We start from the raw sequence: 15,679 nt of genomic DNA, 5'->3' as shown, positions 1-15,679 counted from the left end.
TGGGTTCTATGCTGACAGCTCAGAGCCTGGAGCCTACTTCGGATTCTTTGCCTCAGTCTCTCTCTGCCCTTCCCCTGCTCGCACTCTCTCTCTCAAAAATAAACATTCAAAAACAAAAAGAAAGAAAAGAAAAGAAAAGAAAAGAAAAGAAAAGAAAAGAAAAGAAAAGAAGAGGAGAGGAGAGGAGAGGAGAGGAGAGGAAAGCAAGCCAGGAGTGGTGGGGAGCTACTGGTAGTAAGGCTGTCATGTGGAGGTCTTTTACTTCAAAAAATAAGTGCAATAATCAAGAACTCCTCACTCCAGGTTGAAGCATCTAGAAATACCAGAGCCCCTAAGGCAGAGCGAGATCTGCTTCAATGACACATGTTCCTTGTGACCAGATCGATAAATCCTGTTCAGGGACATACTTGCACAAATGTAAACATTTAAGCTGAATTTACACTGACCAACATGTATTCAATATACACATGAAGGCTCTAATAAAAGCCATTCCAATCTTGACGTTCAACTTATTTATGCATTTTCAAAAGGTCACAAAGCTTGGACTTGAAATCATACTTTAAAAAAAAATGTAAGCAAATTAACCTACAACTGCTTATTAAACTCACATCTGCATAAGCAATCGTGCGCGCACGCGCGCGCACACACACACACACACACACACACACACACAGCAACACACTTGCTGAATTTTCAATTAAAGCAGGGTACCCATTCCAGGAAGGTCATCAACTTACCTCTGAATTTCTTGGGTGGATTATTAAGGTCCCCAGCTTCTGGCTGTACAACACAACGATCGTCAACCAGGCTGTGAAGACAAAGATAAACATTCTATGAGGCCAAGTCTAAGAAAATAAAACCTAAGCACTATGCAAAAATTGTACATCCAGGGCTGCTCCTGTGCAAAACTTATATGGCCATGTTCTCCTGCCAGGGAGCTGTTTACACGAGAGGTTTCCCATGCAGGGAGCTAAACCTAATCCACAATCCCAGGTTGTGCTTCTGCAATGCATACATGAACCTCCTATTTTCTATGGCTCTTTTCCCTTAACCACGTCCATGATGGATTTGGGCACAACATGCAGTAATGCTGAAGTCGGGAGGGATAGCAAGGGGTGAGTGCATTCAACTCATGGTGGATGAGGGGCCCATTTGGTGCCAGGCACAGTGCTGGGCTCTGGGGTGTGAGGACAAATATGAACCAGGCCCTGCCCTTAGGGAGCTCAAGGCTAGCACAGGAGCCACAAAGGCAAACTAATGAAGAGAATCCAATCCAAGGGCTCTAAGAGAAAGGACAACAAAATTCAGGAACTAACTGTGCCTGAGGCCATCTGAGAAGCTGCTAGCAGACAGTCATATGGAACTACTGGAAATTGAAATAGAGGTGGGGAACAGTACAAAAAGTTATAAATAACCAGCCTGCAATTATATACAGACCCTGTATTTAGAAATCCAGACTGACCAATCGAACTTACACGATTCTTTTAGAAGAACCTATTTACAATACTGTGTGTTTTGAACAGATGAGCAAATTGAGAGTGAGAAGTTTAAATGATTTATCCAAGTTCCTAACACTAGTATTGGTCATTTCCAAGTGACTGCAGAACTTGCACCCAGCTAATATACTATGGATTTCCAGGGTTTCTTCCATTTGTCTGTGCTGCTTTTTCCCAAAAGCAAGGTACCATTAGCCAGCCTTTCTCTTACCACTGCTTCCTCCAAAATTCCACTTCCCCTCCTGGACCGTTTTTCAAAACTGACTCAGAGCCCTCATCTTCTCCATGAAGGTCTCCCTGCCAAGCCTGTCCTGGACCAGGCATTCCCTGCCTCTCCTCCTGTCTTCCCTACCTCACTGGACTGAAGCACAAATGGTGCAGGAGGCTATGAGCTCCCTGGGGGCAGAGAAATGTGTGCGATCCAAAAGATGCCCAAGCCTAGTACATCTTCCTGCCCAGGCAAGGTGCTCGGTGCATCAAAGAGGGTGAATCAAAGTGACTAGAGTAGCCCACCAGCAGCTTGCCTCAGCTCTAAGACGCAAGACCTTTCTCCATCAAGAAGAGCAACAGTGTGGTCAATGGCTTGAGCTTTTATGCAAAAATCGAGCAGAATGTGCACATTTCCAACTCCCACCTGGAGCCCCTATGAATGTAAATACAGTAATGCCACCAGAACTGATATAATGTGTGAACTGGGGGAGTGGCTTGGAATTTAATGTACAGCTGGGTTAAATACTCATCAAGTTCTCAAACAAGGACAAGGGGTAGGAGAAAGGGCCCCAGGCTAAGCCAGAAGACAAATGAATTGAAGATGGCACTTTGCCATCTACTAGCAGCTTGACTGTGACTACATTACTTGATTCCTCCTGGTCTCAGTTCCTTTATATGTAAAACTCAAAGAGTTGGGCTCAAGGATTCTCAAATAGGGATATGTTCATCAGACTTTCCATTTGTTTATAAAATATATTGATACCAGGTCCCTATCATACCCAGGCCTACTAAAGCTGTGTTCCGGGATGGGACCCAAGAACTTCTATTTTTAACAAGTTCCTCAGGTGATTCTGCAGCACACCTCTACACAGCATGTGCACACACCCCCGACTCTCCAAGGTCCGATTCAAGTTCTAAAGCTCAGTGAGTCAAGAGAGCCAGGTGGGAGATAACTGCCATCTGTATAAATGGAATGTGACTGGGGAGTTAGAATGCCAAGTTCTACAAGAGCTGGTGGTCATTCACTGTCATTCACAACTAGTACCCCATAAATGTTAACAAATATTAAAAGGAAGAAGAAGGCCAAACTTTATTTTCCAAGTCCATTTTGAACCAAGGAAAAACTCATCTGAGGTAAGTAGTAGAGCCCAAAATTCAAAATGGGCCATCTTCACATTAGAGAAAAAGGAAGGAGGGGCACCTGGGTGGCTCAGTCAGTTAAGTGTCTGACCTCCACTCACGTCATGATCTCACAGTTCATGGGTTCCAGCCCCGCATCGGGCTCTGTGATGACAGCTCAGAGCCTAGAGCCTACTTCAGATTCTGTGTCTTCCTCTCTCTCTGCCCCTTCCCCACCTGTGCTCTGTCTCTGTCTCAAAAATGAATACTAAAAAAAAATTTAAGAAAAAGTGAGAAGGAACCTTATAATTAATTTGTTTATAATACTTGAGGGAAACTCTTATAAAGCAAAGAATTCGTACCTCATAAAAATTCTAAGAAGGGACGCTCTCGAAGAAGAGGACAAAGGGAAAGGCAGCACTAAGATTTCAGGGGCTGCCACAAGTGGGCTCAGCTATCAACTGGAAGTAAGCCTGGGTGACTGGAAGGGCAATGGCACCATTAAAAGAAATCAGGGCCATAGAGAGGAGATGAGGCATAAGGTGGGGTTGGGGTTTTTAATAAGGCATCCACAGGTGTAAGAGCTGTGGGCAGACAGCGAGGAGGGTGAAGAGCCGATTCTGCCTGACAACACGGATTGTCAGGAAAGGTAGGGAATGCAAAGTCTACCCCTCTCAAGGCAACTGCTAAGAGCACTGGTCCTGGAGTCAAGGTTGTTCACAGCTGTGAAACCTTGGGCAGATGACTTCACCTCTCAGAAGCTCAGAGGTTTTTGCCTCCATAAAGAGGAATAATAATAATGCTCACTCTAAAGAGGTGTTTGGGGATTAAAGGCAAGATGTATATACAGTACGGAGCACAGTGCTATAAACATCCATAGAACTCCTGTAAGGGGTTACTCCTATTTATTACCATCGCTGGGAAATAAGCAGAGGATCCAAGATTCAAACATGAGGAACAGAAAAAGGAAGGACTCAGCCAAGAAGAGAAAACGGGCAATTGGAGACGCACAAACAGGAAGGCCTCTTAGCCAAAAGCCACGGAAGAGAAGTTGTGAAGGGTGGGTCTCTGGTGTAGAGAGGTTAAGAAAAGTAAGAACTGACAAACACTTAGTGAGTTTGGTGATCAAGATGACTTTTGAAAACAAACATTTTCTACAACAAGGTCCAACTGAGCTAACTAAGATTCTACATCTGAAGTAACTTGTTCCTTGAGGCTAGAGTGACCTGAATGACAGCCTGAGAATATCCATTCTGCACAAATACCAGAGAACAAGCATGCTTTCAATAATAGCTGTTATTAAAAGAGAGGTTCTGGCTGCTATAAGAATAAGGTTCTTGGAGAAGCTGTTGGCTTTCCTTCCCCCATTTGAGATCAGCTCCTGCCAAATTCAACAATTCCACCCTGGGGCCTAACTACTTTCTACACAAAGACAATCAAGACCATTCCTTTGTCTTCTGGAGTTAACCATCTTGATTCTCCATTCTGCTTCTCTCTGCCTTTGGGGCTATTTCACTTCTCATTTCCTCTTGCAGACAATGGGAGGAGGAAAAGGGAGAAGATCATCCAATAAGGACATTATGGAATGTAGTTACACTCTTACAAGTTGGGTAAAAATTGAAGAAATCACAAAAGAACAAAAATCTTATTTACAGAACTTTGTGCAATATGTAATTTTCAAATGTGTACAGCAATTTATTTTTTTTTAATTTTTTAGCGTTTATTCATCTATGAGAGATGTGAGTGTGAGCGGGAGAGGGACAGAGAGAGAGGCAGACACAGAATCTGAAGCAGGTTCCAGGCTCTGAGCTGTCAACACACAGCCCCATGCAGGGCTTGAACTCACAAGCTGTGAGATCATGACCTGAGCTGAAGTCAGACGCTTAACCAACCGAGCCACCCAGGTGCCCCTCAAATACGTACATCAATTTAAAATAGGAAAGGTTAGGGGAGCCTGGGTGGCTCAGTCATTTAAGCGTCTCACTTTGCTCAGGTCATGATCTTGCACTTGGGGAGTTCAGGCCCCACATTAGGGAGTTCAGGCCCCTGTGCTGTAGGCAGAGCCCAGAGCCTGTTTCAGATCCTGTGTCTCCCCCTCTCTCTGCCCCTAGCCTATTCATGCTCTCTCTCTCAAAAATAAACAAATATTTAAAAATTTAAAAAGAAAATAAATAAATAAGTAAACTAGGAAAAGGTTCTACTTCAAAGAAAAGAGATAAGCATCCAAGAAATGCTAGTCTTCGCTTAAATGACAAGTAAGTTAGCATTTGAAAATAACAACTGTGTGGTGCCTGGATGGCTTTGGTTAAGGATCCAACTTTGGCTCAGGTCATGATCTCACAGTTCATGAGTCTGAGCCCTCTTGGGCTCCCCTCTTGGGCTCTATGCTGACAGCTTCGAGTCTGGAGTCTGCTTTGGATTCTGTCCCTCTCTCTCTCTCTCTGCCCCTCCCTGCTTGTGCGTGCGCACTCTCTCACAAATAAATAAATAAACTTTAAAAAACAAAGAAAATAAGAGTTTTTATGAAAGCTACAAAGCATTTCTTTCAGGTCTGTATAAAATAGTATTAAAATTTTATCCCATACACTTCACACTTTTCCCCTTATGATTCCCCCTTGTATGTGAATAGGAAATTATAGTAAATTCTGAATTGTAAGAGTCCTAATTAATCAGATTTTGCTCTTCCAGAACTGACAAGAAAACAGTACTTTTGTGTAAGAGGTAAACTTGGCTAACCTGAGATTTGGTATTATGATTCCAAATGCTCCTCGAAAAGCCAAGTCAAATAGTAACATTCTTATCTTAGAAAAATCAGTTTTTAAGCTGGCATTATGAGGTCTTAAACAAAACCTGCAACACAAGAAATCAGGCACTCTTACCCCAAGGTGCTAATAAATCCATTTGTCGATCCTTCCGCGTACAAAGAACAAATGTCTCCAATATGTAGGAAACTAGACATCTTGTCAGACATGTCTTTCTCGAAAAGCCTAGACAAAGTAAAATATGTAACGTTATTAGAAGGAAAGAAATGCTCAGAGGGGGGAAAAGAGTCACTGAGAGTTGGCTTAGCTCAACTTTCCTAAGCGCCCTACTTAAAAGTCAAATTTAAACGAGAGTGTGACAGGCAGGCAATTAAATGAGCCAAGCAAGGACATATGCAACAACATTTTTTTCCATATATCATTTATTTCAGGATATTCCAACCACAATAACGCTGATTTCTAACAAAACCACACCCAAATCCAACTCTACAAATTGAGGACCCTCGATAATGAATAGTGAATATAAAGACTGCATGGAAGTCAGCCAACAACTCTGCAGTGATTAAGGAGTTGGAAAGTCTGACTTATGAAACATTAACATATTCAATCTGCCTCAGGCAATGTGAAGTCAGAAGGAAACACCTGGTATAAAACTTGGGTCTGGCTGTGCCTGTGCTGAGGTACCAAAGCAACAAAATTAATAAAAGGAAACCTAGTAACAAATACCACAAACCTCCAGTGGCCTTTTAAAAATTCAACAACTGTACCCACTTCATCCAAATGCTATTTCAATTTCTTTCCTTCTTACCCTTCACCCAAACACTTGGGGAGAAAGGATCTTAGCACCTGGTCCAAACCCTGCAGGTAAGAATAAGATGGCTCAGGTCAGGTAAGAACCCTGGTCAGGAATACATAATGGCTAGTTAGGGGCAGTCCTAGAAAAGACTCTTAAGTTCCAGGAAATCTCTCCACAGCCCAGAAATCATTACACACACACACACACACACACCACATACACACACACACCAACAAAAATATTGACATGACTCATAGGCACAGCTTTCATGAGGGCCATAAATATTGAGGAGTGGGAGCCAATTATAAAAATTTTGACATTTAAAAAACAAGCTCAGTTATGTGGGAAAACAGTGCGCTGGTGTGGACCCCAGCTAACACCCCATGGCTTCCTCAGGCATCTGATGTAGATGCATGGAGTAAACCGAGTCTTTCCAGAATCTCTCCTCCAAACCCAGAGCCTCTTAAGCATCTTATCCAATGTCTTTACTCCAGCTCCCCAGCTAGAAATCATTCACCTGCAAAGCCACAAGACTTGTAATGGCGTGGAAAAGTATTCTCTTCTGGAATTGCCTTCTGGGCACCAAGTTTTCTTTTGGTGAAAATCATGGAGCAATGATCATCAGGAAACCTAGGTAAGCATTTCTCCTACTTAGCAGGAGTGCCAGGTGCTAAAAATGAACTGTTAAATAACCTCAGTTCACTGCTTGAGAATCTACAAGGAAAAACTAATCCCTCCAAACAACCCAGATATAGCAAGAGAAGGAACATTTCACTGAACATGAACTTATGCATTGAGAAAGACAGCAAGTGAGAACACATTCTCCAAAAAAACAGCCAACATCTGTAAACCTTGTGGAAAGACACACAAATCATGTGTAGAGGGACAATTTGCCAGCCAAGACCCACTCTCCAGAATCAAGTCTGTTATTTCTTCCTAACTGGTTATTTTATACCTAAAAGGCAAACCAGTGTTTTAAACAACACCCGAAAAAGCTGCACAAGTGGAAAACACTAAGGACTTTAATATTTCCCTTATGTGCTTATATTTAAAAGCCTCATCATAAGGGGTCAGCAAGTCAACATACATCTGGGACTGATTATTGGAAATCAAGTTCTGTTTGAATTTTGAGCCAGACCAAATTTGTGTCTTCACACTCTGGCCTCCCTGAAGGACACAGGGGAAGCCTGGATACAGGAGAGCAGGGATGTGCTCAGTCAAGGAGGCCTTGTCTAGTGGGCCTAAACTCTGTCCTTTTGGGCTTGCCCTTCAAATTGGCCTCCGTGGAGATCAGGCCAGTAAATAGCAGTGTGACCCCTGTTTTCTCAACTTTCCTCACCTCCTGGTTACCTTACTGAAAGATTCCAGGTCCCTAATGGAAAGAAGCAGACATAATTCAGTGTTCTGGAATGATGTACTCAGTATCGCCTGCAGTTGATAATTGAAATAGATGTCTGAACACAGTGTTTCTCTAGCACAGTTCTGCAGTGCTACCATTGCAAATAATAATGACTAACATTTATCAAGCATCATCAGGCTCACGGTGGTGCTTAAGGGCTTTACACGTGTTCTCTTACTGAATCCTCACGACCACCACATGAAGTGGGTACAACTATTATTCTCATTTTATTGTTGGAGAAACCAAGATCCAGAGAGGTGAAGATGCCCCAGGCCAGGGTTTTAAGTCACGTCAGAGTCTTAAGCAGAGCTTCTCATCAACCATGACCCCTGGAACATGGACGAAAACATCAGCCATCCTTATTAAGATTATGAAGACCTTTGGGGCGCCTGGGTGGCGCAGTCAGTTAAGCGTCCGACTTCAGCCAGGTCACGATCTCGCGGTCCGTGAGTTCGAGCCCCGCGTCGGGCTCTGGGCTGATGGCTCAGAGCCTGGAGCCTGTTTCCGATTCTGTGTCTCCCTCTCTCTCTGCCCCTCCCCCATTCATGCTCTGTCTCTCTCTGTCGCAAAAATAAATAAACGTTGAAAAAAAAAAAAATTTAAGATTATGAAGACCTGAATTTCTGTGTTCTGTACAATTCTGTTTCCTAGTTCTTCTACCTCGGTGTTCCCTAATTTTTCTACCATAGCCACACAACACTTTGGTAAGTCAGAAAAAAGGAAATTAACCTTCTTCCTAACCATGTTTGTTAAGTAGACAACTAAGTCAACTTTAGCCATATTTTACAGTTTTCCCAGAAAACAATGATCAGTATGTCCACCATAGTTAATGATCCTCAACTGGGAAATCTGCCAGGGGTCCCCAATTTAAAGAAACAACCAAAAACGGGAAGTGGAAGGCGCTACAGAGTCTTCCCCAAGGGCCTCAAGAAGTAGGTCCCCTCAAAAAGGACTGGTCTGGCTGGAAAGCTGGGAGCTGGAAAGGGCTCCCCTCATCTATCATTAGTTAAGTGTAAGAAGAGGAGAAGGATAAGGGAGAGAGGGAGGAAAGGTCCTGGGGCCATCATCAGCCCTACCCTAGAAGGAAAAACAAAGGCCAGGAAAGTCAACAGAACAGGCCTCTGGAGCCTGGAGGGAAAAGTCAGCCAGTGAGTGATGGGTGTGGGAGCAATCTTTTGGAAGACTTCCTGTTGTTTATAACAGGGTGGGAGAACCTGTCTCTTTATCTGATCCTGGACCATCTGTGCCAGCCAACTTCTCACAGCAGTACCCAGTGCTCCCAGCCGGGGACCCCCTAATACAAAAACAGCCAGCGCCAACCTTGATCTGCAAGACCCTGATAGGTCAAACACTCTAACGACACCCAGGGCTCTTTGCTAATCAACTTTGAGTCGGTCCACGATATATTCGAAAAGGCTCAGATGGTCAGGTGCAGAGCTCCAATCTTCTTTCTGGGTGCAAGCTATTATTATTATTAGCTCAACACTGCCATCCGGCCCACTTAAACCTGTTTTTGTTTCATCTGTAAAATGAGGATAACACTTAACTGCAAGGGATTATTGTAAGGAACAGATGAAGCAGTGCCTGAAAAGTACCTGATACAGAGACTGGTAGACTTTCACTCAATGCTGGCTATTTATTATTTTTTAGTCAGATGAAGTCAAAATGAAAGATTCTAGGACTTCAAAATTTAAACTCAGCAAAGCAAAGGATCCCCGTATAAAAAATCAGGTGGGTATCCTAACAAATGCACTCCTGGATGATCTGTGACAATATATTTCACTTTAGGGAAAATAATTATCCTCCCTAATTCACCTATTAAAAATAACCTGAACTCTATGGAATTATGCTCAGTTCCCAATCACAAAGCATTGTAGTCTTTCCAAATATACAGAATCATGGCATAAAGGTTGGAGGGAAGCTATAAAGTGTGTAATTCCATCTCTTGCCCAGTAACGGAATCCCCCTACCATGACTCCTAGGATGACCTTGCTTCTGCTTAAATACCTGGCAATGTTTCACGGTTCAGATGGTTTGGGCAAGGGTTCAAATGGTTCCAGAAATGGTTCCAGGTTCAAAAAGCCCAGTTAGGAAATATTCCTGTGTCCCCTGCACAAAAAAATCTCCTAGAAAATCTGCTACTGGTCTATCCCCCGATGCTCAGAAACCTCTCAAAATGTGAACGCCCTCTGATCTCCTTAGGACTTTGCTTCTGTTTGCAGAGCATCATCATCCTGGGTGATTCCAGACATGGCCTGGTCTCCAGAGCAGTCCTCACCCAAGGGCAGACAGGAGCTGAAGCTCCAGAGTCAGATTGCCAGGCACCTCCAGCTCTGCCACCACGTCATTCTAGGACTTCAGGCCAGCTCTCTCATCTTCCTAAGCCTCACTTTCCTCATCCATAAAATGGGGATAATATGAGTAGCTCCCTCAACAGGCTGTCACTAGGTTCAGTAAGATCACGTGCATCAACAAGTCAGCAAAACACCTGCAGGAAATAAGTGCAATGTATGCAGGCAACTACTGCACCCCCCCCCACCCCGCCACCTCCCAGCACTGCTCTGACAGGCTGATGTACCTCTTAAAATAGGATTCTCCCAGGGTGGCTGGACCAGGGCACAGAAAGGGGGCTCACTGCCTCTGTGAGACACTCAGGAGCCTCACACTGCCCACTGGCTCAGCTTCAGTTCTTTGTCCACTGAAACCTGAGCAATGTATAAGGAAAAGGTACATTTGATTCCACTCAAAAGAAAGGCGGGAATAAAAACACACAAATTCAGAGATCTCCTAGGTGAACAGAAACCAGAGGTGGTAGTCCTCCACATCTGTGGTCTCACAATCTTGTTGTTCTCTGCCTTTTCTACACCCGCCCTGGGTTATCCCACCCCACCCCCACTGGCTCCAGGGGCTTCTAGGATTCCTCAATCTGTACCTCAAGGCCAACAACTACTGGGATTCAGCTCCTGGATACTGACAGCACCTCAATATACCAGAAAGAACTCAACTATCTCCCCAATCTGTTTCTCCTCCTCCCCACCCACTTCATCTACCTCCACAACGCCTGGTGGCACCTCCAGTCTTCCCTCGCCTTATCCCTGCCACAAGGCCTTTGCCCATGCTCTTCACTCAGGCCTAGAATACATTCATCCTTATCCCACGCCCTGTCCTAGTTTAAGCCAACATCGGTTTGAGGGATCTGTTTTGCATACTACTTTATTCCTCTCACCAATCCCTAGCACATGGTAGGTGCTGAGTAAATATTTAGCAAGTAATGAAGTAGAAGCATCTAATCTTACTGATTTTAAGTTTTAGTCTCTCTCTTGAATCCTCCAATTCTTTGTAACTCTTTTACTCCCGCCCAAACCTCAGCCAGGATCATTGACAAATGGGCTCCATAAAGACTCTCTCTGAATCCTTCTTTGCCCCTCAATCTATTCTACACATAAGTCAGCAAAATCTTTTTTTTTTTTTTTTTCCAGCATGATCTTATAGAAACATAAATCAGACCATGTCATTCCTGTGCTTAAAACATTCCAAAGAGATCTGGGACTCCTCATGATCTGGTCCTTGCCTACCTTCGCCTCTTCGTCTCGCTGTACTGCCCACCCACCTTTTACCCTCTGGCCATGATGAACATTCTCCCGGATCCCCCAACATGCCATGTGCCTTTGGACATGCTGTAACTGCTGCCTGACATTCTTCTCTACTCGGTACTCTAATTACCCTATCTGGGCACTACCACTGTCCTAAAATTGCTTATTTACTGGTTTGCTTATTTACTTGTCTTCACCTCTAGACTATCAAGCCCATGAGGACAGGAGAGCTGAGTTCTTCCTTCCCTTGTACAGCACCTGGGACACGACAAGCACATCTGGGTCCAATGTAATCATGTCATCTTATCTGTTACCTAAAAGAATTTAAACTATTTTTAGGTGATTGTTTTCCTAAAACTAAAGAAAATCAAGTTGACACTGTTGGAGCAAGGGTAGAGAATAGAGGTCTGTTAGACCTTTTCAACAGATTTCTAGGACATTTGGGAGCCAGAAACAAAATTTTAACTTCTGAAGAAAAAAAAAATTTTAACTTCTGTCTCTGGCAGAAAGTACCCCCCCCCCAGTGACCATCCCCTCTGTGTCCAAAAAGTCTAGAAACAGAACACTTGAGTCTGAATTCCATCTTCTTGTGCTTAGACAACTGACATAACTTTCCTGAATTTCAGCTCTCTCAACCAATTAAAAGAAGAGAGGAGCAGTGCCTGGGTGGCTCAGTCAGTTCAGCATCCAACTCCTGAATTCGGCTCAGGTCAAGATCTCACAGTTCCATGGGTTCGAGTTCTAGTTCAGACTCTGCACTGACAGTGTGGAGCCTGCTTGGGATTCTGTCTCCCCGCTTCTCTCTGCCCCTCCCCCATGCATGCATGTGCGCTCTCTCTCAAAAATAAACAGACATTTAAAAAAAAAAAAAAAAAAAGGAGCAGGGACTCTTCCTATCTCAGGGTCACCAAGAGAGGTTAAACAAATAATCCACACAAAGCACTCAGCCCAATATATGGCCTTTAATAAACACCCATTTTTGTATTTTTGAATGAGACTGAAATGGAAAAGTTCACTTTCCTTCCTCCAAAGCCTTCACTCACTTCTGTCTATAACTTATATTCTTCTACTTCATATATGCTTCTTACTTTGTCAGCACTGTTGGAAACACATCCGAATAAACATGTCTCAGAAATGTTTCAATCTCTGTAAGCCTAGGAGGTGGGCAGTACTTGCACAGGTCATCCAAGGTACTGTTGCTTTTCAGCCCCCAAACTCACCATACCCAAGACAGTCAGACCTCAACTCCATTCCCACTTCTAACATCAAATGAGGCCCCTGTGGGAGGCAAGGAGGAGATGAGGTGGAAACATCTTCAAAGGAATAATTCAATATTTAGAACCTCTTTCACTTCGGTGTGAAGACAGGCTAAATCATAGCCTCACTGAAAAAGAAGTATATTCGTTTCATTTTAAGCATTAAGATAGGTTTTGAGTTTCCTTTTTTTTTCCTTTTTGCTAAAAGCTTTGACTATGCCAGAAAACTCACTTATTATAATTTTTCCCATCTATTTCTCCCGCACACACTTAACTAATTGCATTATATTCATTTTTCTAAAAAAAAAAAATCTCAATTTTCGCCTACACACAACTCAGAATTTAGAAGTTAGCAACTCCTGAAATGAGACTAAATTAGAATACTTTCATTAACCAAGAAGTTACCTAAGGTATCACTTAATCCTAGACAGGCAAAGGAGGAAGTCAGAAGCTTTATTTATACCAGGTAATGGACCCCAAAGCCAGGGACCAAAATATTTTGACCTGAAGATTTTTATGGACACATAGAAGCAAGAAGCCTCCTTTATTTAAGTAAGATGAAGCCGCTTGGGCCTTGGGGCTAAACAGTAATTGGGAAGGAGAAAAGCCCCACAGAGTCTGCCCTTAAATTAGGTCCTTCCAAGCATTGGTATCAGGAACTAAGGCCTCCCTGCCACACCGGCCCCCCAGGGCACCAATCATCTCCTGAGGTCCAAGTTCCCTGTGTGTTTTACCACCCAATTACCTTAACTTTCACAATCTTATATACATTACCCGAGACGTTCAAAATACCCCCCAGAGGCCTGGACTGTAATCATTTGCCTTTCTTAAATGGCTGGCTAGCAGGGATTATCTCATCTATTTTTAACAGCCTCCACCTTGGTATCTTTAAGACCAGTTGTGACAATATCTGAGACCAATAAAGCACTAAGCCAATCTAATTTCTATTATAGGACACAACTTCATCTGAGTCCAAAAGCTACAAGGAGAACCAAGTAAGAGTTTAGAGTAACAGCTATAAAGGGAGTTATATTTGAAGCTACTATTCTCAGACATGGAGAAGAACCCACGCTTTATTATTTTTTAATGACCCATCCCACTGCAGAACTTCTAGAATGCTTGCTATAATCTTGCTCATCTGAAAAAGATGAAACTAAAACAAGTACCACTAGCTTCCAAGTTTTCAGGGTCCTTTGCAATTCAGCACTTTAGCTGGGAAGGGTTTTTTTTGTTTTGTTTTCTTGTTTGTTTTGCAGACACAGCTTCAATGTATCCCCATGCATGTATTTCTAAACAAAAAGCTCTGATTCAATATCCGGACTTAGGAACAATCAATTGCATCCTGCTACCTAAGCCTTCAGGTTCTCAGTCTCTGAGTTGTTCCATGGCACCACCCACCTTTCAAATTACCTGGCTACTCTATAAGCTAGTGGCTCTCCATGACGCCCAAAGACCCCTGGGAGTTCAACCCAAGACCCTTTCAGAGGCTCTTCAAAGTCCTAACTATTTTCATAATAACACCAACGCACTATTTGCCTTTTTACTCCATCTCTCACACCATGGTTGAGTTTTCCAGAGGCTGCAGGACATGAGATGTCAGAAGAGACTGGAGGTGGAAATATGTACGATACAGGACTCCAGCTATCTTCTATTAAGCCAGATATTCATCAATTTGCAAAAAAGTAAAACAATGCCACTCTCTTGCAAAAATTTTTTTTGGAAAATATAGCTATTGTTCATTAAAAATATGTTACTGTGTTAACATACGATTGGCTTATTTTTCATGTTGTCTCAGTGTTAATTGTCTGGCTGTTAATTTCTAATGAGGTAAGTACAGATGGTTCTAACTCACATAAACCTAAGTTCTTTGGGGTCCTCAGAAATTTCTAAGCATGTCAAGAGTTCCTGAGAACCAAAATTTTGAAAAATGCTACTATAAATTTTAAGTTCTGGTTTGACACTGCCTATGTGCTCAGGACTCATACTGCATAAACATGAAAAACTGGACAGGACTAAAATGCAAAACATACAACATCCAAGACTTTAGAGAAAACCCCCTGATTTGAAACCACCTTTTTATTCAACAAATTTATCAAATACCTACCATGCACTACCCCTACTCCAGGTGTGTGGGACATAGGTAAAAAGAAGACAGTCCAGGTCCTGGTTCTCATGATAGTTTTACAGGCACAACCAATCAGATAGTGTTAAGTACTAGGCAGAGAATTAAAACTGTGTGACATTTTACTTTTGGCTGGTCAGAGAGAGCAAGTTGAGACATTTAAGCTAAGACCTGAAAGTCAAGACAGAGGCAATCATGCAAAAAAATCAGGTGGAAGAGCATTTTAGGCAGAGCAAATAGCTAGTACAAAGGCACTGTGCGCAGAAAAGAAGTTGGCAAGTTCAAGAAAAAGACAGCCAGCCACAACGTCTGGACCATTAACGGGGAAAGAAAGAAAGTGAGGGGTAAGGTCAGAGAAGAAGAAGCCCGGGCCAGTGGCATTTCCCAAGCCAGGGTAAAAAGTCTGCCTTTATTGCTAAGTGTGACAGGAAGTTTATAATCTTGACCAAGTTACTTACTCTTTCTGGAACTCAGTTCCCTCATCTGCAGAATGAGGATCATGAGAGCTTGCCTCATAAAGCTGTTTTGAGGTTCAAATGTGTAAAAGAAAATAATGGGCTTGCTTAGCACAAAGAAAGTAAAAGATGGGAAACATTCCTGTTTACTGGGATTATTCCTGTCTGCCAATTTGCTGTATTTTCAACTCTCATAAACTACTCTTACTAAACTTTTTAGGGCTTACAATCCGTTGAGGATTAACCCTATCAACCAGCAAGTCCACATGATGAGTGGTATAGACAAAGGACACACTGTGTGATGCATTTATCTGAATTTGTCAATGCCAACTCCAGCAGAATGTTCTTCCCACTCTTCCTAGTAAAACTCAAACCCCCAAAGTACAGCCAGGTGAAGAATGAATGACAGCATCCCACCTCCATAGCCCCCTCTGGGTCTACCCTTCAGTCACTAAGCTTTGCCACTTGGCC

General features: G+C 42.9%; 1 protein-coding gene across 1 annotated transcript in view; it reads right to left on the bottom strand.

Moving 5' to 3' along the window:
* The window catches only part of ITPR1 (inositol 1,4,5-trisphosphate receptor type 1), a 328,245-nt gene that overhangs the window by 299,998 nt on the left and 12,568 nt on the right, over positions 1-15,679 (bottom strand). The window contains exons 3-4 of the mRNA XM_047094661.1: positions 5,705-5,812; positions 738-808 (exon numbers count right to left, since the gene is read on the bottom strand). Of these exons, the coding sequence (XP_046950617.1) occupies positions 738-808; positions 5,705-5,796 (163 nt within the window). The 5' untranslated portion in view covers positions 5,797-5,812. The remainder of the gene's footprint in view (positions 1-737; positions 809-5,704; positions 5,813-15,679) is intronic.

This window comes from Lynx rufus, unplaced genomic scaffold, assembly GCF_022079265.1.
Source record: "Lynx rufus isolate CCGP_SWC_20201006 ecotype Redwood Valley unplaced genomic scaffold, mLynRuf1.p SCAF_4, whole genome shotgun sequence".
In the NCBI taxonomy this organism is placed as follows: domain Eukaryota; kingdom Metazoa; phylum Chordata; class Mammalia; order Carnivora; family Felidae; genus Lynx; species Lynx rufus.
This window is presented reverse-complemented; position numbering and strand designations above follow the sequence as displayed.